The 24,242-nt window shown below is 45.8% G+C and overlaps 1 protein-coding gene and 2 pseudogenes across 8 annotated transcripts in view; 1 reads left to right on the top strand and 2 right to left on the bottom strand.

The window, feature by feature from the left end:
* Dis3l2 (DIS3 like 3'-5' exoribonuclease 2) overlaps positions 1 to 24,242 on the bottom strand; it is a 262,451-nt gene that overhangs the window by 109,593 nt on the left and 128,616 nt on the right. For all 7 annotated transcript variants that reach the window (XM_087209292.1, XM_087209293.1, XM_021247080.2 and 4 more), the window contains one exon: positions 1,507 to 1,586. In XM_087209292.1, coding sequence (XP_087065418.1) covers positions 1,507 to 1,586 — 80 coding nt within the window. The remainder of the gene's footprint in view (positions 1 to 1,506; positions 1,587 to 24,242) is intronic.
* Positions 2,146 to 14,009, bottom strand: LOC147828565 (dymeclin-like; annotated as a pseudogene). Its single transcript, XR_015450539.1, has 2 exons — positions 11,345 to 14,009; positions 2,146 to 11,151 (listed from the first exon to the last, which is right to left on the bottom strand). The product of XR_015450539.1 is annotated as a dymeclin-like (transcript).
* On the top strand, positions 13,377 to 14,590 carry LOC147828564 (PRELI domain-containing protein 1, mitochondrial pseudogene; annotated as a pseudogene).

The following is a 24,242-nucleotide window of genomic DNA, read 5'->3' as shown; positions in this document are numbered from 1 at the left end:
TCTCAGGCAAAGAAGTAAAAGCAGCAAATAAACATGAAAAAATGTTGAACATCACTGGTCATTCGAGAGATGCAGATGAAAATAATGCTGAGATTCCACCTTGCCCCAGTAAGAATGGCTATCAAGAAATCAACCAATAACAAATGCTGGCAGGGTTGTGGGGAGAAATGAACTCTTCTTCATTGTTGGCAGGAGTGCAAACTGGTGCAACCACTGTAGAAATCAATATGGAGATACCTCAAACAACTAGGATTGGAAGTCCCATTTGACCCAGCTATTCCTCTGCTGGGTATCTTCCCAAAATAATTAAAAGAATCATAGTGATATATGTGCACCCATGTTTATAGTGGCACAGTTTGTAATAGCTAAAAACTTGGAAATAGCCCAATTGCCCATCAACTGGAGACTGGATAAAGAAGGTGGTTTTTTTTTATAAAATGGAGTACTACTCAGCCATAAAGAATGAGAAACTAGAGGCATTTATAGCTAAGTGGATGCACATTGAGGCCATACTCTTAAGTGAAATAAATAGGACACACATACAGAAATACCAAATAGTTTTCTCTGGTGTGAAAAATTAAAAGTGTAAATAAGGATCAAAATGTATAATTGATATTGTGAAATAGGAAGAAAATGTCTAAAGGAGTAGGGGAAGTAGGAGGGGTAGGGGAAAGGAAAGGGAAAAGAAAAAATATGAGAAAAGGAAAAAAATGGAAACAAAGTCTTTGTAAACAGGGAAGGGTGGAGGGGGTGAAGGGAGGACAGAGAAATGGGGAAAAAATAAGAACCAAGATACATCATGTATAGGTACAAGATCACAATGATGAATGTAACTGTACTGTATAGCTAAAATGTACCAATAAAGTTAATGGAAAGAAGAAAAAAGAAAAGGTCTCGCTAACTAAGTTGCACAGGCTGGGCTCAAACTTGGAATCCTCCTGCCTCAGCTTCTGAGGCTCTGGGATTATGGGCCTATGCCACCACACTCATACTTTTCTTCTGAGAGTCAGCTGCTGCTCTCTCTTTCTCCTCCTATAGTTGTCCAAGACCACTGGCCTCAATCTTGCTTCTTCCTGTCTAGCAACAACCCCAAAGCACAGTTAAAGAGCCATAGAGCCTTCCTTTCACAATGTACTGGACAGACAAGCACTGCTGGGAGTGGCGGATAGGCATCTCCTGCTGGCCAGCATGGAGCCATCTTGCAGGAGGATCCCTGGCCACTTCTGCATCTCCATCGCTCCTTCCACCAAACTGGAACCACCTGAAGGGCCAAGGCCTGGAAGGGGCTCCTCTGTCCTCACCACACCCTCTTCTACAGTCCCAAAGAAGTGGCGCTGAGCAGACAGTTATCATTCCCGCCCTTGCCAAAGTCCCCAGAGGAACAGGACCTCAAGTTCACACAGCTGTGTGGGCTCGGAGGCCAAGGTGAGCTGAGGAACAGGATGAACCAACCCTGCACATCACGCTGCCTGAGAGCGCAGAAATGTTCACCCACATTCACCTTACCGTCAGCGAGCGGCCTGCAGGAGAGGGCGTCATCGAGGTCCCGGGCGGTCAATGGGTCAATGGTGAAGACACAGTCTTTTCTAGGAGAGGTGGGGGAGAGGTCATTAGCAGAGGCGTGTGGACAGCACAGAGCAGCATGCAAGCCCAGGTGCCTGGGCACACACGCTGTGAGCAGAGCGAAGTGGAGAGAGCGAAAGGGTCGGAAGTTGAGGCTGGAGAGACGGGGCAGTGCTTCCCTCCTCTGGGAACTGAGTGAGAACTGTGAGCAGGGGAAGCCGGGCCACTTCCAGGAAGGATGTGACCCAGGAGGGTGCTGGCCAAGGGGGCGAGTTCCTCTCCTCCCCTTCCTGGGATGGAAGCCTGAAGGAGACAGTGCATGACTCCTTCTCCTACCCTGGAAACACAGGATGTACCCATGGTGACACAGCAGATGAGACCCAGGAATATGCTCGGCAGAAACCTTTGGGCTGTATACCTGTAGTTAACTGCAACACAACCCTACTTGGAAATAGCACGAAGCACGGTGTGTCCGTGGAATAACTGCACACATTAACCCCAGCCAGTGCCCACCCCTCCCCTCCCAGCGGCCTATTACACTGGAGTCCACCTCACCCACCCCACCTCCAAGACCCAGCTGTCCCAGGCCCTGCAGACCCATGCTCCCTCACCCCTCCTAGTTGGCGCTGCCACTGCTAGTCTCCTCCGTCAGCTGCGCGGTCATGGCCACGCTGGCGCTGACCAGTCAAGCTTGTTCTCAAACGCTTCTCCTGGCTTTCCTCCTGGCCTTGCCTGGGTGCTCAGAACTCCCCCAGCCCCTGAGCTGCCCCACTCTCAGGCCTTTTCCACCTGGGCCCTGCTGTAACCCACCCTCACTCCTCAGCCCCTCCACCACCTGCTCAGCGCTCCTCCGCTCCTGGACGCCCGCACCACCTCCTCCCCAGGGCCAGGGCAGCATTCATTATAAGCGCCCAATCGCTTCCACAGGGATATTCTGGGAAAATTAAAAACATACAATGCTCTCTGGGAGGCTGAGGCAAGTGGATCACAAGTTCAAGCCCTACCTGGGTAATTCAGTGATTTAGTGAGGCCATGCCTCAAAATAAAAAATAATAAATGGGTGGGGGATGTAGCTCAGTGCAAAGGCCCTGGGTTCAATCTTCAGTACCAAAAAAATTACAGCACCTTAGGATTCAAGAAATGTCAGTTTTAAAAAGGAATTTTAAATGGAGAGTGTATAACCAAACTGTGGAACAGCCCCACAACAGTATGGCCTTAGCAGCAAAAAGCGACACACTGCTCACTCACCACAGCCCGGGCACGTCTCACAGGCACTAGGCTGAGTGAAAGGCGCCACTCGTGAACACTCACGTCCTGTGTGACTCCGTGGATGACAGTCTCGAAAGGACAAGACTGTAGAGACAGAGCAGGCCAGCGGCTGCCAGGGCCTGGGAGAGGGTGCCTGTGCAGGGGACAGAACTGTAGCCCCCAAGATCTACATGGGTCTTAAGACACAGGGACCTGCACACCACACAAAGGTCAACTTCACTGTCCATTAAAGAGTAGAAATAATTTTAAAATGTGAACTTTGAATTGAAGAAAGTAAAAACTCTGTGTTAAATGTCCACAGGGTTAATAGGAGATAGAATTATGGAGTTTCCCCTTTATGCTTTTTTTTTTGGTACCTTTATGCTTTTTCATATTTAAAAATCTTTTTTCACTTCAGTTAAGCATTCCATTTGTAATTGGAAAAAATTAACATTGTACAGAATCTTCCCTAATCAAAAAACAATTGTCCATCTAATATATAACATTGCTTGCCAGGGTGTTCAGCCTCTTATAGTTTCTTTAGACTCTTCCTGCTTAACAGACAATGGCTTTAGAATTACGCCCTGGCACCATAAGGTACCCACCAGTAAGTAAAGAAGCCATGAAAAGTGGGTGCCATACAGGCGGAGGAAACAAATGCCTTAGAGAGCAGTCTGGGGAGAGTGGTGTTTTGGGGACAGGGTCTCATGTTGTAGCTCAGGCTGGCCTCAAACGCATGGCAACCTTCCTGCCTCAGCCTCCCAAGTGCTGAAATTACAGACATGCACCACGATGCCTGGCAAACTAAATATTTCAAGGAGAGTCACATAATATGAGGAACACAAAGGCTGAAATCTCAGGGCACCCAGCAATAATTTCTGTTCCATCATATAAAAGAGGATATAAGGAAGAATGCCAGAGGAAGAGAGAAATGCCAAGGGCCCTGGGAAGCACTCTCCCAGGCTACATTCTGCATGTCTGGAACAGAGGCTGTGTGTTGCTGAATGAATGCGTGGAAATGAAGGGGAAGAAGCCCAGGAGATGAAATCCACAGCAGTGGACTCTAAGTTGGTGGAAACCCTGAACTTGGTCCACAAGGTAAAGAGGGACCTGTGTGCTCCTTGCTCCTTTCCGTACCCCCACAACCCAGACAGACGGTTTATGCACCCTAAGTACTCAACAGACACTTGGGGAACTGAACTCGACATCAGATGGAGCAGCAGGAATGTTTGGTCCGCCTTTTACCACACTGACATCATAAAAAGCCGAGAATGCTTCTCTAAGTCAAAATCAAAATGTACACTATTAGCCTGGTGGGACAGAAGTCAGTTTCCTGGTTACTGTGGGGGGTTAACTAGGTGACGCTGAGTTCCCTAAGATTCTCACTTCTGTGGATACAGTGAGTGAATGTCATCAATGAATGAACAAATGAATGAATGATAATGCCTATGGGGACATCTCCAGCCTGTGACAACCCAGCCATGTGCGAGACAGCCCAGCTTCCTTGAGAGGACCTGTAGTTGTTTTCTGAAGAAACTCCTAGACCAGAAATTCTCTACTATTTTGTTTATGTTACCTGCTCTTCAACCAGAAGTACGAGAGTCTAACAATTTGAACTCTAATATGTAGCACCCAGGGAGGCTTGCTTGCTAAGAAGATGGATTCTTGAGCAGGGTCAGCAAACTCTAGCTTGTACACCAGGTCCGCCAGTCATCTGATTCTGAATGCCCTGCAACCAAAGGTCAGCTTTTGCATTTGTTTAATGGCTGGAAAAAACTCAAACGAAAACTATTTCATGACACACAAAATTGTATGAAATTCAAATTTCACTATCCACAAGAAGAGCTTAACTGGAACCTAGCTGTGCCTTTTTGATATGAGAGAGTGGCTAGTTGTGACAGAGACATTATGCCTAAAATGTGTCCTGTGCAGGGGCCAGGAGACAGCTCAGTGGAAGAGCAAGTACTAAGTACAACCAGAGCTCTGGGGCCAACCCTCAGCACTGGAGAAAAAGTTTATGTGGCTCATAATAGAAAGTTTGCTGACCCGTATTAGATCAGTGTTTCCTAATGTGCTAAGTGTTTTAATTTTTTTTTAAGGTCTTGTTAGTCAAATAAGCGTGGCAAATGCTGGGCTGGCTCCGTCACTGCAGGACTTCTCACAGCCTTTCCACACTGGCTGGCACCAACAGTTCCTGCCAGGCCTTCTGACTCTGCCGCTGTCCTGTAGCAGAGCATCTCCCCAGAGTAAGGCTCCTGGGGCAGGGCCTGAAAAGCCATGACCTGCCCTGGAATACCCTGCACAGCCTCCATCAGGGCCCTTGGCCTACAAGGGCCTTTGCCAGCAGGCCAACCCCTAGGGAACACTGCAAGCAGCCACTGAATGGCTGTGCTGACACTGTGGAAAGCAGATGACAGCAAGAGCTCATGTGACCCCTTGGTGCTCTTCCAAGATGATGAGGGGAGCTGCATAGAGCAAAGAAACAGCCTTCTCGGGCTGCTGGGCTTCGTCTTACAGATGCACGAATTTTATCCTTGATTAAGTTGCTCTCTTTGCCTTGGCTGCTAGGAAACTCAGAAGAAAGCATTTTTGGAACTTGCCTTTAGAAGACTTTATTTGTAGTTTGAATTTTGTGAACTAAATTTTGCTCTGGTTATACCTAATTTTCCTACTCAAAGATGCCTTTTGGTCCATTTCCTGATTTTAAGAAAATCACTGCATTGTATTTAATACTTAATTAGCTGTCTGCAGTCATTTTTGGAAAAAATGCAGGCTATAAACAAATACATATGTACATCGAGGAACTACATTTCAGAATCAAGTGTTGAAGGGCCGCTGGAACAGCCAGTACGGCCCGACTCTAAGAGAAGCAGCTTTGAGATGGTGAGAGCCAAAGGGCTCTGAACTTGCTCTTGTACCAGGGGAAGCTGGGAGAATTGACGGAATTAAAAGTGACCCCGATGAATGCCAGGCATCAGTGCTGAGAGCCAGCAATTTAATCTGTTGTCATCGCCCAAAGTGGAGAGGGAGGGCTCCTCCAGGTCTCGGGCCAGAGGCTGGGTGCTGCTGGCCTCAGCACTTGGGAGCCTGGCCCCGAGAGCTGGGGCGGCTGGGACCCGGGTGGCACCGGCCGGCTACTACACGCCGTTAACATGCTTGGGATGTTGTTGGCTCTTTTCTGGAAGGCTCTGGGCTCACAACCTGCAGGGAGCAGCCTGGTCTGCCAGCTTTTAGAACCTGTGAGACCAAATATTTAAAGAGTTCTGCAACAACGGTTAGAAAGAAGCTAACCCTGACCCACAGCAAACAAAGTGCTAGGTGGGGAGGGAGAGGACAACACTCCAGTTCATGAAGCTGCAGAATTCCAATCAAGAGCAGCGTTATGTAACCAAGACTCTGAAGGCACATGACCGTAGGGCTTAGCAGAACTTTTTAAAGTGATAGCAAACTTTTCAGATCATGTGCTTTATGCAAAGCCACTGGTCCAGGAAAAGGACACATGAAAAATAATGAAAAGCCTGCCTCTTAAAATCCCTTAGACCTGGCCAACAGCCCTAGAAAGTAACAGAGGCATGGAAAGAATTTCAGTCCCTTGGTTGCTCACACCGTTCCCCTGAGCCTGCATCCTTTGCCTCCTGCAGGCACCAACATCCCCACCTCCTGTGAGCTGGAAGCAGCAGCCCAGGCTCCAGAGCAGCATTGGTCACAGCTCTGTCACAACTTACTCTTTGGATTTTGGCCCCGCACGGGGATGGTTCTCCCCAGATGAAGGGTCAGAGCCTTCATCGACTCCTTAATGAACAAAATAGAAATTGAGCCCAGGCTCCAAAGGCTCCATGGACTCTGCTGGTGAGACCACACACTCTCGGCATGTGCCCTGCCTGGTGCCAAAATTTTCTCCATAGCCTCGGGCTTCTGAAACATTGCCAGTGCTGTGCCTGACAGAGGTTTCCCCACTAATCCCCAAGGTCAAAGACCCAGCTAGTTCTTAAAGGCCTGGCTGCAAGGCCTTCTTTTCCCAGGGACTCCTCGAAGCTCACAGACTGGAAGCTGCCTCTTCCCGCTTCACTTGCCCCCCAACCCCCCATGCTTGTGACCTGCTCCGCTCCGGTGGCACAGGCCACTGTCCCTGTGTGCTGCAGGTCACTCATGGTGGCTCTGACACAGGCCCATCTTTGCACCAGCAGAACACAGAAGGCCCACGTGCAGTGAAGGGCTGCTGGGGAGATGAATGAAAGAATGACCGAGGGCTTTCTCTCGCCCTTTTCCATTCAGCTCTGCCGCTGTGGCTTGGGAAATCCATTTAGGATTAGAGCTCATGACTCCTGGCATCTGATTCTGTGGTCACACCACAGTGTTATTGTTTCCAAGGGTGTCCTTTTCTGTCTTCATCCCATCTTCTTTTCTCATAAAACGGTGTTTTACAAACTGTGGTTTGGGGACCACTTCCAGATTAACAAAATTTATAGAGGCCCTCCTCTGTCCCTGACTCTGGGTTCGTCTTCTTGCTAGCAAGCAATTCTAGTGGACAGGATCTGGGGTCAATGGTGGAAAAAAATCTAAGAAATAACTGTAAGAGGATAAAGAGTAAAATTTTTACTCTTAACACTTTCTTAGATTAGATGGTATCATGGTTTATATAGAAACAAGCAAACTGTGTAAACCATAGCAGGAACAGCGGAAGAGCTAAAGAACTCACCCACGGCACTGCCTCCGAGAATCTGGCCGAATCTGGCCGGGTCCTGGAGCATCCAGTGGTTCAGATGCTGACTTTGAAAGCTGGACTTATCACTCACACTAGCTCTGACTCCCTCCATTGTTCCTGATGGCAGCTGTTGATATCTTAATCCCCTCCCCCTCAACACACACACCTACCACTATCTTCTGGTAACATGCAGATGCTAAGGAGTCTGACACAAAGCAGACTTTTCAGAACAGAAAAAAGCCAAGGCCTATTAAGACCAGAAAGCTACGTTGGTTCATTTGCTCCCGGCCCATGCTGTTGCTCTCCACTCTGTGACAAAGTGACATGCATGACTCTACACAGTAGGCAGAAGAACTGACATGGGCTCTGGACAGCCCTTTCACCTGGCCAGGGGTGTTTAACTAACTATGGGTCCCCAGATGGGCCACCTCCAGTTCTGGCAAAGTTCTAGAAAAATGTGGACATTGGTTTCTTTTACTTTCTTTTTTTTTTTTTTTGGTACCAGGGATCGAACTCAGGACCTTACGCTTGCAAGGCAAGCACTGGAACCAATGAGCTAAATAGCTGGTGCATCTTTTACTTTCTAATGGACAGTGGCAATATAAGACTCAAACAGGGCCAATGACAATGGTCTCCTGTTACATTCACCTGCCCACTCACCGAACTTCTACTGCTCTATGTGTAGGAGCTGAGGCCACAGGACAAAACCGGCCTGGTCCTGCAGGATCTGGGAGCTGGGATTAAACACAGGGAATTCGCTCAAGTTCACTTTCTGCCCCTCGATTTCTATTTTGAAAAATATCTACCTTTTAGGGAAATTGGAAGGCTATTAAACAGATATGTACTCTCCTTTGTCAAGATTCACTAGAGGCCAACATTGCTGCATTTGCTTTACCCTTTTCCTCCCTCCATCCCTCCCCTTTTTCTTCTTTTCATATCACAACTACTGATGAGAGAGATCAGGAGACTTTATCCCTCCATATTTCAGCATGCACTCTTCTGCAGCGCCAGAATCTGGTTCCCACAGCCAAGAGGGTTCGGAATCCGTATCACCCCATGTAGGTATTTATACCTAAATGTTTTCAGCTGTGCCCCAGAGTCCCTTCAAAATGTCACCTTCTTCCTGATCCAAGATCGAATCAGTTTGCACATGGTATTCGATAGTTATAATTTGCTAATCTGTTAGCGTCCACCCATCTCTTAATGGAGCATAGCTTCTTTGGAAGTGGTGGCCAGCTGTCTTGCAGATGGTCCCCTGTTCTGGTTTACTGGAGCACTTCCTTGTGGAAGGTCAGGAAGAAAAGAAGGGACAAAGGTAAACCTAATGTGGTCAAGTCAACCTCCTCAAAGTTTAGCTGGGAGGCTTCACTGGACTTAGATGAGCATTTTGCCTGCCTGCTTCCTGGCAAGGCACACCCCCCCCCCCCCCCGTCAGAAGGCACACTGTTGGGCTGCCCTCCAGATCGGTTTACCTGAAAGCTCCCCATTATCCTCTGTACATAATAAGTCATCTATGGAGTGAGACTTTGAGAACATGTGAAAATTCAGTCCTCAAAAACAATCTTTCAGGGCCGAGGATGTAGCTCAGTGGCACCCTGCTTGCCTGGCAAGTGCAAGGTCCTGAGTTCGACTCCCAATACCAGAAAAAAATCTTTCAACCAGTAGTTTCAGCACCCACTGATGATGTCTCCCTGAGTCAATCATAAGTCTATATAAATTGTAAACTGGTGCTTTTAAAATCCTGTAAATCTTCTGCACTTGCTGGTTTTCTTTGATTAAAATCTTTTCACAGGGTGCAGTGGTACATGCCTGTAGTCCTAGCACTTGTGCAGCTGAGGTAGGAGGATCGCTACGAGTTTGAGGCCAGCCTGGACTACATAGTAAGTTCAAGGCCAGCCTGAAGTACAGAGCAAGACTCTGTCTCAGAAAGCAACAAAGAAAAAGGAACTTTTCCTAGCCAGGGATGGTGGTATACCCCTGTAATCCCAGCATTCAGGAGACTGAAGCGGGAGGATTGAAAGTTTGAGGCCAGCCTGGCCCACATAGCAAATTCATAGCTCAGGCTGGTCTGAATTACCAAGTGAGACCCCAGTCTCCAAAAAGAAGCTTTTTCCTGCCCTACCCCCAATTTGTTGTTTGTTTGTTTTTGGTGTATCCTTACTGAGTCACAGGTCACTGATTTCTTGGGTTTTTTTTTAATTCAATGTCTTATAATCTTTTTTTTTTTTTTTGGCCATGCTGGGGCTTTAACTCAGAGCCTCACACATACTATGCAAGTGCCATACCACCAAGATACAATGCCCTTTAAAAAAAATTTTTTTTGCAAATTTTTACATTTATTATTGTTATGTACACCCCCCTCCCTGCACTACAATCTAAACTAAGTGATCTATGGCCAACTGGCACCAATTCTCCAAATCAAAGTGTGCAAGGGGTACACGCTCATGTGATGCTCTCTGACAGAAGACAGACCAGGCAATCTGTCTGCTTCTGTTCCCCTGAAAAAAATAACTAGCAGGACTATTCACCTGGGGGCCAGGCAGGAGTGCACCCTGCCTCAGTCAGAATCCATCGTGAACAGCTGGATGTCCTGTGGGTTCCAGTACAGGCTGAGTTGTAGACCAGAGACCAGACATATGGGATGAAAAACTCCTCAGGCTGCTCCTCTTCCACGTATTTGAATTTCAATTCTGGAAATTTCTTTAGTCTGTCTTTGGGCAGTGCAACAACCCCTTGCTTAATGATTTCCAAGACCCATTCGACTGACAGCTCAGCTCCAGCTTGTAGCAACCTTGAGCTAAAGAAGGTGATCACCAGATCAATATTTTGCATTATATCCTCAAATGAAGGATGAGTTCAAAACTGTTCAAAGAGATCCCATTTGTAGAGCAGTGCATACACCAAGTTTGGGTTGTGGTGAAGATCTGTCAGGCAAGAATTAATAATTTCTAACATTATTCGAATCACTTCTTCAATGACATGGAGGTCCTGTGCATAATCTGGTGGAGGAACATCACTGGAACTCAGTGAACCTCTCAAGGACTGTGTGGCTTGTTCCATAGCTTTGTTATGTTTTTTAGATGGCAAAGAAAACAAACTAATAATCCTCTGGGCAGCATACTGATGGAGAGAACGAAACTGTGCCAACATATTTGCTAAAGCTGCCAGACAATTTGTATGAAGGTACTTGTCTCTTGTCCTTGTCCTGTTGTATTGAATGGTTCTTATTACAACCAGAATCAGGAGACTCTCCAGTGAAATTTCAGTTAAAATCCGTTCTGAATACCAAGTAATATTTTTTAATATCACTTCATGAATGGACCTATTGAAGCCATCATCTTCTGTAAGAATCAGCAATATTATAAGGGTCATATATAAATGGTGTGAATTTCTTTCTTCAACATGATACAGAATCTCAAGAATTGGTAAAACAAGATTCTCCATGTCCGTGCGAGCCAGCATGTATGTTCTGACATTACTATTCTGATGGAGAAGTGTGTACAAGAGAAGCATTGCTTGGTCAGACGTCTGCTGTTCACACAGAGCTATGTATAGGCTATTAAAGTTAATCTGGAAGGCATGTGGAATCCATGAGCGGAATGAACTGCTATCTTGTGTGTTCTTTTTTTTTGGTACTGGGGATCAAACTCGGGTCCTCGCGCCTGCAAGGCAGGCAGCGAAACCACTGAGCTAAATCCCCGGCCCATCTTGTGTGTTCTTAAAAGACATAATGGCCTGGGCCGGGGATTTAGCTCAGCAGTTTCACCGCCTGCTGTGCAAGCGCAAGGACCCGAGTTCGATCCCCGGTACCAAAACAACAACGACAACAAAAAGACATAATGGCCTGTCTGTAGGGATCTGGTGTGTCTGGAGCATCTGTCAGGTTAGCCAACACCAGCAGAAGCAGGGGACTCTGGTTGGCGAGAGAAGAGGGAATCTCTGGAGAGGCAGCGGCTTTGCTGCCCACACCGCTGAGTGTGAAGGTAGCCCAGAGTCCAGGTGCTACTCCTGATGCCAGTCCACAGAGCAGTCCTCCTCCATCCGACTGCTGAGGGAAAACATGGGATCCTGGAGGTGGTGGCTTTTCTTGTCTGATACAGTTATATAAGGTTTTCACAAGTTTGCTGGTGTATGGAAGACATGGACCTCGCATCAAATACTTGTGACTGATGCTCTGTTACAAAACTTCTTTGTGGAAGAGTTGGCAGGAAAGGAAAACAACCATTGTTGATACAGCCTCCAGTGATATTTCATATGTAACATCTAAGAGTGGAATATCAGTGATAAACTGCATCAAATGGCAGAGCAATTCTTCCAAAAGATCTTCTGAGTCTGAACTATAACTGCCAGATTTCTCTTCATAAGTAAAATGAAGTTGTAACTCCTCCTCTGACATCTCACAGATAAATATTTTCAGCAAACAGCAAATAATAAACAAACCATTATGTGTCTGCCAAATGAAGATGTGGTTCTGACATTCTGCTGAAATTCTGAGTTCTTTGGCTCTAGAAAGGAAGACCTTAATGAGTGCAGCAAGATTTCCTGTTCGAGGATTGTTTTCAACCAAAGACTTGCAGACTGAAATAGTTGCCTCTTCCAAGAGTTTCAACTCAGTGAATCCAGGGAGGCTTGCATGGCATCCAAGGAGGCTTGAGGTGGGAAGATCACTTGAGCTCATCAGTTTGATGTCAGTTTGGGCAACACAGCAAGACTCTATCTCAAAAAAAAAACAAACTGTTCCACCGCTCCCAGCCCAGAAGAAGCCCCCTCGCCCAGGCCACTCCACGGCTCCCAGCCCAGATGAAGGGGCTTCCGGGCTGCCGCTGCACCGCTCCCAGGGCAAAGGCAATTTTGTTTTATTTTGAAACAGGGTCTCACTAAGTTACCCAGCTGGCCTCAAACTTACAAACTTGCAATTTGAGATCCTCCTACCTCAGTCTCCTGAGTAACTGGGATTATAAGCATGAGCCATCAAGCACTATATTTTATATGTAAACTATCCCAAATTCAGCTGGCAGGACCCTTCTGAGTGACTCTGGACTCCTGTGGTGTGTTCCTATGTATCTCTGAGCCCTCTGGTGCTTTTTGGCATTACTCACCTGGTATAATTCTAGCCCAATATCTAACCATCTACTTCCCAGAGGAGCCAGATTCCTCTTGGTCAAGAATGGCATTTAGAAATCAAGATAGGGTACTGGACGCAAATATTCATTACTCCGGGGTTGTCAAATCTTCTAGGCCTTTTCAAAGAGGAGAGTTATTGGGGTCGGGGATTTAGCTCAGTGGTTTCGCTGCCTGCTGTGCAAGGACCCAAGTTCGATCTTCGATCCCCGGTACCAAAAAAAAAAAAGCAAAGAGGAGAGTTAGAAAATATGGTTGGTTTGGGTTTTTTTTTTTTTGTACCGGGGATTGAACTCGGGGACCTTGCACTTGGGAGGCAGGCAGAGGAACCACTGAGCTAAATCCCCTGCCCAATATGGGTTTTAATTAAAAGAAAGTCCTGATATTTGACTACCTTGGTCTAAAACCTGGCACTTTCTTGTGGGTCAACCCAACAAATTGTTTAAAAGACATGAGTTCGGGGCTGGGGGTTTGGCTCAGTGGTTCCGCCGCCTGCCTTGCAAGCACAGGGTCCTGAGTTCGATCCCCGGTACCAAAAAACAAACAAACAAACAAATAAATAAAAATAAAAGACATGAGTTCATACTGACAGCTCTAAAAATCTAACACCATGGGCTTCCCCGTCTTCTCCTAATTCCATATTCATATCTTCCTTTCCCAGGGTCAACTCTGGCTCCCTCTGGCCTCAATATTCAAAACAGTTTCAGAATTATAACACCAATAAATTACACCAGTAACAATGGGCTTTATGTAATGTAAGATTTCTTTAGAATTTCATCCTTAGATTAATTCGCCCTATGGGTATTTAGAGGGCTCAAAGTTACATGAATTAATTCTTTATGTGCAGATACTTTTACATCGGTCTATTTGTTTATTTCAATTTTAGTAATTTTATTTTATTTCTTTTTAGTTTTACTGTTGAATACTGAAAACTTCCAATGGCTTAAAACTTAAAGCATACTCAGAGAAGTCACAGTTCCTCTCCGTCCTTCTAACCTGCTCTTCACTATCCCCTGAAAAAAAAAGCACCATCATTTTCCGGTTTATCCTTCCTGTCTTTTGTTTTCTCTTTTTGATTGTTTTCTTATTTTCCCTTTTTACAAATCTATTAAATTCTCCTTTTGGCACACGGCCCTACTATCCCCTCATGGCCACAGCAGCAACTTGGGCGCAGCAAGCTGGTGACTGAGCTGCAAGCCAGGCTGGCGCGCACCGAGCCGGCCCGGCCTCTGCATGCTCTCCGGGCTCCGAACCCCTGATTCTGCATGCTGCAATGGTACTGAGCTCACCCAGGCCGGGACAAAGGTGAAGCACGCTCCTGGGCCAGAGCATGCTCCGAAGTTCTTGGGACCAAGTGTTCGCTGCCTCTTGGCAGCAGTACCCGAATCCCTACAGCAAACGTGTCTTGACTGAAGACATAGTCCATCGAGAGGTGACCCCTGACCAGAAGCTCCTTTCCCGGAGACGCCTGACCGAGACCAACAGGATGCCCCGCTGGGCAGAGCGACTGTTTCCTGCCAACATTGCTCACTCAGTGTGCATCCTGGAGGACTCCGTAGTGGACCCACAGAATCAGACCACAACCACCTTCACCTGGAACATCAACCATGCCCGGCTGATGGTGGTGGAGGAACGATGTGTTTACTATGTGAACTCCGACAACAGTGGCTGGACCAAAATCCGCCGGGAAGCCTGGGTCTCCTCCAGCTTATTTGATGTCCCCAGGAGTTTGGCCTCGCCTGGTTCAAAAGTAATGTGACCAAGACCATGAAGGGTTTTGAATACATCTTGGCCAAGCTGCAAGGTGAGGCCCCTTCTAAAACACTTGTTGAGACAGCCAAGGAAGCCAAGGAGAAAGCAAAGAAGACCACACTGGCAGCTACAGAGAAGGCCAAAGACCTCGCCAACAAGGCTGCCACCAAGCAGTAGCAGCAATAGCAGCAGTTCGTGTAGCTGGTGTGGGCCCCTGCCACCAGTACCACCACAGGTCACCAGCCAGCACGGCTCTGCTCCCACCGCCCTCTTCCCATTGTACTTTATTAAAAAATCAACTTCCAGCCCTCTGTGCTGTCTGGGTAGTGGGTTGGGCAGGTATCCCATCAGCATCTGCAATCTACCACAGTATCCACATCTGAGCCCATCCTGCTTATTCCCCCATTGGGCAGCTGATGACAGATGCAGAGATTTGCCCAAGGTAACGGGCAGAATGCAGATCAAGTGGCAGTAAACGACAGCCTGTAAGCTCCGAAAGGGCAGGGCTCTTTTATTCTCTGTGACCCAAGTACTTGGAACAATATCTAGCACATAACAGGCATTCAATAAATATTTGTTGAATTCAATCACCCCCCTCAAACAACAACAACATTCTCTTTTCACCTTGCTTTTTCACTTGACACTAAATCCTTATCAGCTCAGAGACCACAATCCAGTTGTTGTTGTTGTTCCAGTCCTAATCTTATCCCCAAATGCACCAAACCAAAACCAGTGACACAGCAATCTGCACCTTGAACAGCTGGAGCAGGCGTATGGGAGAGGAGCTCAGGCTCACATTCAGTATTTGCCAGCTCTAACTACTGGGAAGCACTGCCACCAGCTCAACTGCACTGTGAGCCTGAGCAATTATAATTCAGCCCGTGTAGCTACTAAAAAAGTAACTGACTCTCTTATAGCACAAAGTGCTTCAAACATTACTTTCCCCAGGAAATATGCCCATCCCTTTCTTTTCTAAATGGGAGTAACTGTAGCCCTTTTCATAAAATGTCACTTTTATGTCAAGAACAAATCCAAGCAGTAAGAATCCAAGGAACACCAACATGAAGAAGGTAGCAGAGGTCAAGAAAAAAGAAGGCCAGAATTCCTTCATCCAACGATACTTAGTGGGAACCTACTTCTCTAGGTGTTTGGGATTCATTAAGGACAAAGATTCCTACCCATGCACATTCTAGTAGGGGGAGAGACAGAAAGTAAATAGCACTGAAATGAAGTGCTATGGAGAAAAAGAAAAGAACAACAGAACAAGGTAAGGAGACTGCAAGTGCTGAGTACAATGATGGCCTAAGAACAGTCAAGTAGGCTTCCATGAGAAGACACCATGTGGAAAAGACCGGAAGGAGGTGAGAAAGTGGGCTCAGAGGTGCAGGCATGAGGAGAAGCCAAGGCAAGGCCCACAGTCTGTCAAGTTAGTTCACCACAAGGCCCCGACTACGCATCCAAGAAAGTTTGCATGCAGGACAGAGATAGCTTGGCCTCTGAAGTTTTTTTCTACTTCCTGTCCAGAAGATTTAAATCTGGCAGTGCTGCTGTGCAGAATGGAGCTTTGCATGCCTATGGGAACAAAGAGGGCAGCCGAGTCTCACCAGGTCCAGAAAGTCTTGTTCTCCAAAGCTCTCTCCAAACATCTCTCTTTTTCCTCTTACTCTGGTGGTAGAGTTTTCCTATAATCCAGATCTAAAGGATCAGATTTGGGTTGTTTTAAAACAGGCTATAAGAACACTGATTGATACAAACTAAGTTTTTAAATGGTACAAAATGAAGTGGCTATAAGCTTCCAGGAAATGATCCCATGGAAGGATCAAATATCTAAGCCTCTCATTATAGAGTATTTAGAGTGTTAAAGAGTTTAAGCTTAAAAAGCACGATACAAGGTACAAAATCTTCACAGAGCATAAATGCAGCAGAAGCTTTCAATATATGGAAAATGTTGCTCTCCTTAAAAATATTTTTTCCTCTATTTCCTAGAAATGGCCCCATAAAAGAATGGAATTATGATGGCAGCTATTATTTTTCCTCTCACTTTGTAGATGGGGAAACTGAGGCTCAGAGAGATCATTAAATAACTTAACCAAAGTCACAGAATTGCAGAGCTATATGACTATGTTGGGACTCAGAAAATAATACCCCCAAACAGAGGCCTCAAAAGTTCCTCTTTATTCTTCTCTTGCCTCCTGTTTCTGGCAAAAGTCAAGCCAGAGAAGGTAGAACGCCTCTTCCCTGAGAGAGGTCATGAAAACCAAAATCCCTTTCCCCTGAAAGCCAGCCAGAAAACCTAAAATACTACTCCAATGATCTCCTACTTTTCTGTGTAAAAGCATCATCATTTTCTCACCTACTTTGTTTAATTGTATCATTAAGACCCCCAATTCCAGAAAGGTCAAGGTGTGAAGACAGAGGCTTTGCAAGGGGTTTCCCACTATTACTATTGGATCACATGCTCTTTGACCAGTGTCAACAGCTGTCCATGCTTCATCAACCCTAACCACAGAAAGGATAGTTTACCCTGGGCCTTTTGGTTATCAGACTGAAGGTTCCTGTGCACAATACAACTATGGTCAAATCAGTTTGTTGTTCTTTTCTCTTGTCACAGGGATCATACCTCTTCTCTGCCCCTACAACTCAATAAGACAGGAATCCCACCCAAAAAAAAGGTGTTAAATCAGTCAGATCAAGAAGGTCTATGTCATTGTAAGCTGAGATCTCCTTTTCTTCTATCCTGCTACCCTTCTATACTTTCTCTTAAAATTTAAACACCTTGAAAGTATTATGGCTAAAGTAAAAAATTATCCCAAATCTCTTTAAGAAAAAGTTTCTCTGTGGTTGACTGAGTTGACAATGACTTCATTTTATGTGCCACATCCAAATCTGACACTTGTACCCTCCACCTGAAAATCCACATACAGAGTTCCAATATCAAGTTTCTTCAAATTGGATATTCTTGGTATGTTCGAGAAAAGTCAATTCCCAAGTACTCTCTGTTTGAAAGGGTATGCAAAAATAGGGAAAAAGTTGCCAAAAAGAATATGCGTGGATATACTTTCACTTAAATATACTACCCTTTTAAATGTGCCTCACAATTTCCAGAAGTAACAGAGCTATTATGTAAAAATAAAACAGAAATTATAACCAAATCTTAATATGACTTTTTCTGAGACTAAACACAATGGGGTAAAGGCCTGAATCTAACGGATTTAAATTCTAGTGGACAGAATTAATAGTCACAAAGTCAAGGAATTAACTATGTCTAGACATCTCTCCTAGATTGCTATTTGAGGAACAATCTATCTATCTATCTATCTCTCTATATATATTTTTTTCTCATCCTTTGAATTCCCAAGCCAGGAATTCAGAACCTGCTGTTGAAAGGATCATCATCCTTAACTCTCAATCCATTTATCAGGCTAAAATGCAAATACAAATGTTGAATGCATTTCAGCAGCCCTGGAGCTCCGAAAGTCTTCTCAGGGAACATGCTGGGCTAACTGGGGAAGGGTTAAGCCACCCCTATTTTTCAGATCTAAAAACAGTTGCTCTGATATGAGAAGAATCATCACAATGGTGCCAGCTCCCTTCTATAAAAGACATACACATTTTTTGCACAACTGTATGATTGTTATGGCAACCATAAAAATGGAACTATCATTCTTCAAATTACACACTACCCACACCGGATTACCTACATACCTTTGTTTTTCCACATTACCCAGAACTTCTTTTCAGAAAATGCTGTGTCTGTCTTATACATGTTTAGGAGCAAGATAAAGTGGTTTCTTTCAAAGGGAGATTGCACAACAATGACTCTTTCAAAGGCCTTGCTCTTCAAGAATTCTAGGGCTTTCCTGTCAAGTCTTTTTATCCTATGGTCACTGGGAGGCCTCAAAATATTCCCCCTAGGAGGTAAAGGAACTGCCTGGAAAATGTATTCTTGAAATGAATGTTTGTATCAAGTGAATGATGTGGAAAGATGATGTTCACGCATTGTGAATGGCCTTGCTAGACTTGGCTCAGTTCTGGAAACCATTCACCAGAATCGCGGTGCCATTGGGTCAGAGGCCTGTGTCAGAGACACAGACAGCATTTTAACAAAATTCTACCTCAAAATAAACAACAACAACATGAGTGTATTTTTAAAAAGACACCTGAATAAATTGTAGCTATTTTTCAGGATGACCAGGGACTCTGTTTTGGCTGAAGTGTATAGGACTCCATAACTTTGAACAGGAAAAAAGTATGAATTCTTTCCTCTCACTAATGGGGAGAGCCAAGTTTAGTCTTATATGTCTTTAAATATTCATTGTGGGCCAAAATTCTGTTGCCTTATTCAGAGCTGGTTGCATAATTTAAAGGGGGGGGGCAGGCTGATAATGACTTCTTGGCTGATTTTAATATTAAATACTCAGAGGCTGAGAGGAAAACATGGTCATAATTACTGTCTGCTTCAGAGAGTTTCCAAATAAAGTACTGGGACATAGTGAAGAAGCACAGAAGTGGGAGCCCAGGTGACCCCAAGCCTGTGCCTCCTGGGCTCAGGTGCTCCCCGTACTGCACCTCGGCCCAGTCCCCATGTTCAGTCCTACAACACCACGGACCAGCCCTGGATCTGCAACCACCTGCATTCCAGTCTCCACTCCCTTAACTGCCTTTCACACCCTTTAGCATTTGGCTGGGATGAAATAAGGCCTGAAGGCCTGCCATTAAATAATCCCACCTTTCTCAAACACCTTCACTGGTTCCAGGCGTCTCTACACTACCATCCTTGGGTTGGCATTCGGTGTTCTCCAGCTCTGGCTTCGAACTGCATCTCCATCCCTGCCTGCCTTCATTAACATGGACCTTGGTAAACCAATTCTGCGCAAACACCTTGAATTCGTGATTTGTGCAGACGAGTCGTCTTTTCTTCTAGATATGATTCTCTCTGAAAGAACTGTTTCTCTCAATGATATAGTTTTTAATTCCAATTATATCAGTTGTAAGGACTTAGAGACTGCTTTTGCTAAAAACCACTGGCTTTTCACTTGGGACTGCAGATGCCCAGTGGGAAACAAAAAGCAGAATAAAAGCTTGCTATCTCCGAGTCATTCTCTTCCTGTAGTCACCTGGGATTCCAGGAACAAGGAGTCTGATAGATAAACATCTGTGACAAGAATCCAAATTGCCCCCTTGGCAGCAATAACCTTCTTACTAACCCTAACCCTAACCCTAACCTGACCACGCTGAGATAAAGATGAACCTAACCAGGGGCCTGACCATGACCATCAGCATACACATACCTGGCCCTTGCTGTGTAACCCCAAGACTGTCGTTAGCACCTCAAAGAGTCACATGTTCAGTCACTAGACAGCTGTTTTCCTCCCCAGCGTGGTCACATTGAGAATAAATGTCTTTCCTCTCCTCACTGCCATTCCTCTCTTTGACTGGACTTTTGGGACAAGTGGCTGCCCTGGTTCACTGGGACACCCAGTGTGGGCCTATGGAGCCTAGGCCTCCCATTATGTATCTATTCAGTTTCTTAATAATAAGTACTTACTGGATTAAACCTTTAATTGAGCTCTTTCAACTCCAGCCTCTGGAACAAAGGCTGGGAGAGCCATGAGTGCTTTCATCCAATATAACAGTCCATTTACCTGAAGCACTAACATTATCTGAAAAGTAGAATTCTCTTTGGCGATGCCTTGGGACTTCCAACTATGGTCCAAGGGCACTGTCCTAGGTTTAGAACCAAAGTCCTTTGGATTACAAATATACTGCTACCCACGGGGAGATGAAAAGGGAACCAAAAACTGAGAAGAGGGGAGTGTAATTCAAGGGCTGAAGACAGTTTGAAATTTTTACTCCTCTCACAGGACTTAAACATCTTTCTGGCATGGTCATGTGCCTAATGATCAGAAAGAAGGAAGGGGCACTATTTTATCAATTATAATGGGTGCTTGATCCCATGTTAAGTATTATATGTAATCTTACATTACGCCCTGCCACAACCTCATAAGAAAGATTTCTGTGTTTCTCTTTTCACTTTAAAGGCTCAGATGACAGTGACAGAGGGAGGATTCCAACCAAATTTGCCTCTAAAAATCTACATTTTTGTATTTCACCCCTGTGATATCAGAATTATTTACGGACTTGTAAATAGAAAAATAATGACTAATACTGCCCACACAGACAGGAAGAAGCAAAGGCAGCTGGGGTAGGCACACTGGGTTCCAAAGCAGTGTGGAACCCACTGGGCCAGAGGAAGGGAGAGGGAAGGAGGAGGAAGGGGAGGCATCAGTCTCCCTGTGGTGGATGGGTCAACATGGAAAGGTGGTAGCTATAGTCAGCAGTCATCCCCCTGAGGAGCAGGAAGCAAAGGAGATACCTCTGTGTGACTGGGAGGAGGAGCAGATGTGTGGAGAACAGGAAAGGCCGAGAGGGGAGGAGCGAAGTCTCTCTGGGTCTCCTGCCACACTGCAGCCCAACTGAGTCCCTTTATGCTTAAGTGAGCTCCAGTGCTTTCACTTCTCTCATTTGTGACCAAAAAGAGAAGAGGAAGAGAAGGAAGAGGAGGAGGAGGAGAGGAAGAGGAGGAAGAGGAGGCAGAGAGGCAGAGAGGAAGAGAGGCAGAGAGGAAGAGAGGCAGAGAGGAAGAGAGGCAGAGGAGGAAGAGGAGGAAGAGGAAGTCCTCGTCCTAATTAATGGCATAGCTGTGGAAAGTTCCCTAGAATGGCTAACTTGTCAGTTTTCTCTGAGGCTGTCTCAGTAACATAGCCACGACAGGACACTACAGCCACCACTTCCACACCGCCAGCTCCAGGGAGCATGGTGAGGCTTCCGGGTGCAGAGACAGAGGAGAGCAGGCCTGGACTGCAGGGTCAGGGTTCATTTCAAACTATCGCCTTTGTCACTCAAATTCCATATGATACAATGCTGTAACACTGGACTTTTAGCCAGTAGGGTTCAAAGGAGGACTCGATTTCTCTTTTCTCAATATGAGAGAAGGGAGGTGTGAAGTGTTTCTAGTGGCTTCGTGACGTTTATCAAGGGCATGGGGTTCAGAGGGTGGAAACACATGAAGGAAGGTACCGTAGGGGATAAGTGCTTTCTAGACTGCAGACCTGAATTCAAACCCTGGCTCTGCCCTCTCAGCCATGTGACCTTGGACAAGTGACTGCACTTGTCTGTGATGGTTTCTTCTATAAAACAGGGACAAGTATTTCAGAGGGTTTGGATGATTTAATGAGACCATGCACAGGTATAAAAAGGTATACAATAAGCATTCACTAAATGATAGGTATTGTATATTTGTCACATTGACAACAAAGGTAACAGTAGGTAAAAACTTCACTTTTGCATATATTAATTTTCTTTATCCTGGATATTTTTGGCCAAATATTAACAGAGATGACCTACTAGGGAACTCATTTTTCTCTTGCTCTCTCCTCAAACAGCACGGCAGAGAAGACAGGAGGGGGATGCTCGGCGGGCGTCCACTATGTGCCCAGCACTGCCTTGGGTCTCCGAGACATTCAAGTGTGTGTGTGTGTGTGTGATTTAATATTTTCAAAATAACAGTATTTCAAAAAGAAATGATTAAATGTGACTATAGAAAAGGATAATTGAACACACATTTAAAGCATTGTTATGCTTGTGGGAACACTCCTATCCTAGGAATGCTAATTACATCTGAGAGACCACAGGAGAACTGTTTAAACAATCACAGTTTGAACCGATTCTCCCACACATAAACTTTGGTATAATTCCACTAAGTCACCTCTCAGGCAACAGCTATAGGCAGCGCTACATTTGAGCACAGGAGTGGAGAGAAGGTAACAAGGCCCAGTTCACAGGGGACTGACTGGCTCCCCTGCACACATCATGTGTCCTTCCAAAGCTACGGGGCTCCGCGCTCTTTCGCACCCTGCTACCAAGCTCGAGCGGTTTTTGGAATTCTTTAAGAACCACTTTCTAAGCCAATTCATGAACTTCACAAGAAAATCAGTTTTACTGCTTTATAATTACACTTTATTTTTTTGAAGCTGGATTATCCAACTTGATCACCCACCTGATTTACCACCCTTGGCTCTGCACTGACTTGGCTGTTTCCAAAAACCAAATCCACCCTCAGAAGAGGAAGGTTTGCCATTGTTGAAAATGTGCCTCAGGCTCTGAAGGCAATTTCCAAAGAGGAATCCAAAAATGTGTACGTCGTCCATGGCTCCGCACCCTCCCCTGCCAGCGAGCTCAAATCTTCCCCACTTGCAGAGCCATCTTCAGCACCCTGCTTCTCAGGCGCCCTTGCCTCCCTGCACCCCAAAGCCCCTGAACACAGCTGCGAACATGAGGGCCCCCACTTTCCACCTCGGTTGACTGCCATCTGGCTTTGGCCCCAGTCACTCTACAGAAACCGCTCTTCGGAGACCCATGAGACAAAAAGAACTCGCGGCTAAATCCAGGGGCCCGGGCTCCAGCTTTGCCCAGCCAACCGCACTGCAGCAGAGCACAGGGCAGCTCAGCCTTGCTTAGAGCTTGTCCCAAATCTTGCCTTTTCCTTCTCCTTAACTCTTACACTTTCCACTTTTGTTTGCCCCAATCCCACCTCTCTCTAGGGGGCTCCTCCCTTTGAAATGTGGAGTCTCCCCCGAGTCCTCCCTCCTCGCTGTGGGGCCCGTTAGTCAACTTCCTGTGACAAAATACCTGACATGAACAACTCAAAGGAAGAAAGCTTTATTTTGGCTCACAGACACGAGGTTTCAGGCCATAGTTGGTCAGCTCCCTGCTCCTAGGCCTCTGGCAAGGCAGGACAGCATGGAGGAAGGGCATGGTGGATACAGCCACCCGCCTCACCGTGGCACAGACACAGGGGAAGAGCAAGAGCGAAGAGAAGCGCATCCCCAGGACCTGCTCGCTCCCACTAGGCCTGACCTCCCAATAGCCCATTTGCCTCCATCAGGGAGCTTAGCACTCTCATGATCCATCCATCACCTTCCACACGCATGCTTCCAAATACACCGGCCTTGTGGGGGACACTCTAGATCCAAATGATAACAGGGGCTTTACTACTTTTATGTCCCTAAATAGGTATCTGCCACCCAGACTTCTCTTCTGAACGCCAGGCCTGTTTTTCTGTCTCTTGTCATCTCTTTCAGGTATATCAGCCACAGAATGTCCAAACTTGCTCATCTTTCCCACCTAAGCATTTCGGTGCTCATGCCCCTCATCTCACTACCTCAGATTCTCCTGCATTTCACTCTGGCCTGTGCTCACTGACACAAGTCAGGGTCATGTATGAGGGCACCTCTCCGTACTGAGAGATCTCCTCAGGGCATGAGGTCATTGGCAGTGTTAGCATCTTCTTTTTAAACAATAAAACAAAAGTATCCTAAAATCCTATCCATCCTTCAAGGTCAAGTTCAAAGATCATCTGCTCTTTAAAACTTCCATGATCATCACACTGCTGTTCACCTGCTGCCTATAAAATATTGAACCTTGCAATAGATGAAAGTGCAGTTACATGAAATAACAGATTGTTGCGTACTCTGCCCAGTTTCCAATGGCAAAAGCCTACAAAACTATAATATAATACTCAAAACCAGTACAGACAGCTGGGCATGGTGGTACATGGCAGAAATCCCAGCATCCGGGAGATTGAGGTAGAAGGATGACAAGTTTGAGCCCAGCCTGGGCAACTTAGTAATTTAAGGAGACACTGTCTCAAAATTTAAAAGATAAAAAAAGAGCTGGAGATGTAGTGCAGCATAAAGGACCTGGGTTAGTTCCAAGCATCACAAAGCAAACAAAAATCCAAAATAAAACCAAAAACAGGATACTGTATTGACAATGACACAACCAAATTTTG

The sequence above is a fragment of the Heterocephalus glaber genome, unplaced genomic scaffold (genome assembly GCF_053883595.1).
Source record: "Heterocephalus glaber isolate CG9 unplaced genomic scaffold, H.glaber_assembly_v1.0 deba00001004, whole genome shotgun sequence".
NCBI lineage: Eukaryota > Metazoa > Chordata > Mammalia > Rodentia > Bathyergidae > Heterocephalus > Heterocephalus glaber.
The sequence above is the reverse complement of the archived record's forward strand: the minus strand, read 5'-3'. Positions and strand labels throughout refer to the sequence as shown.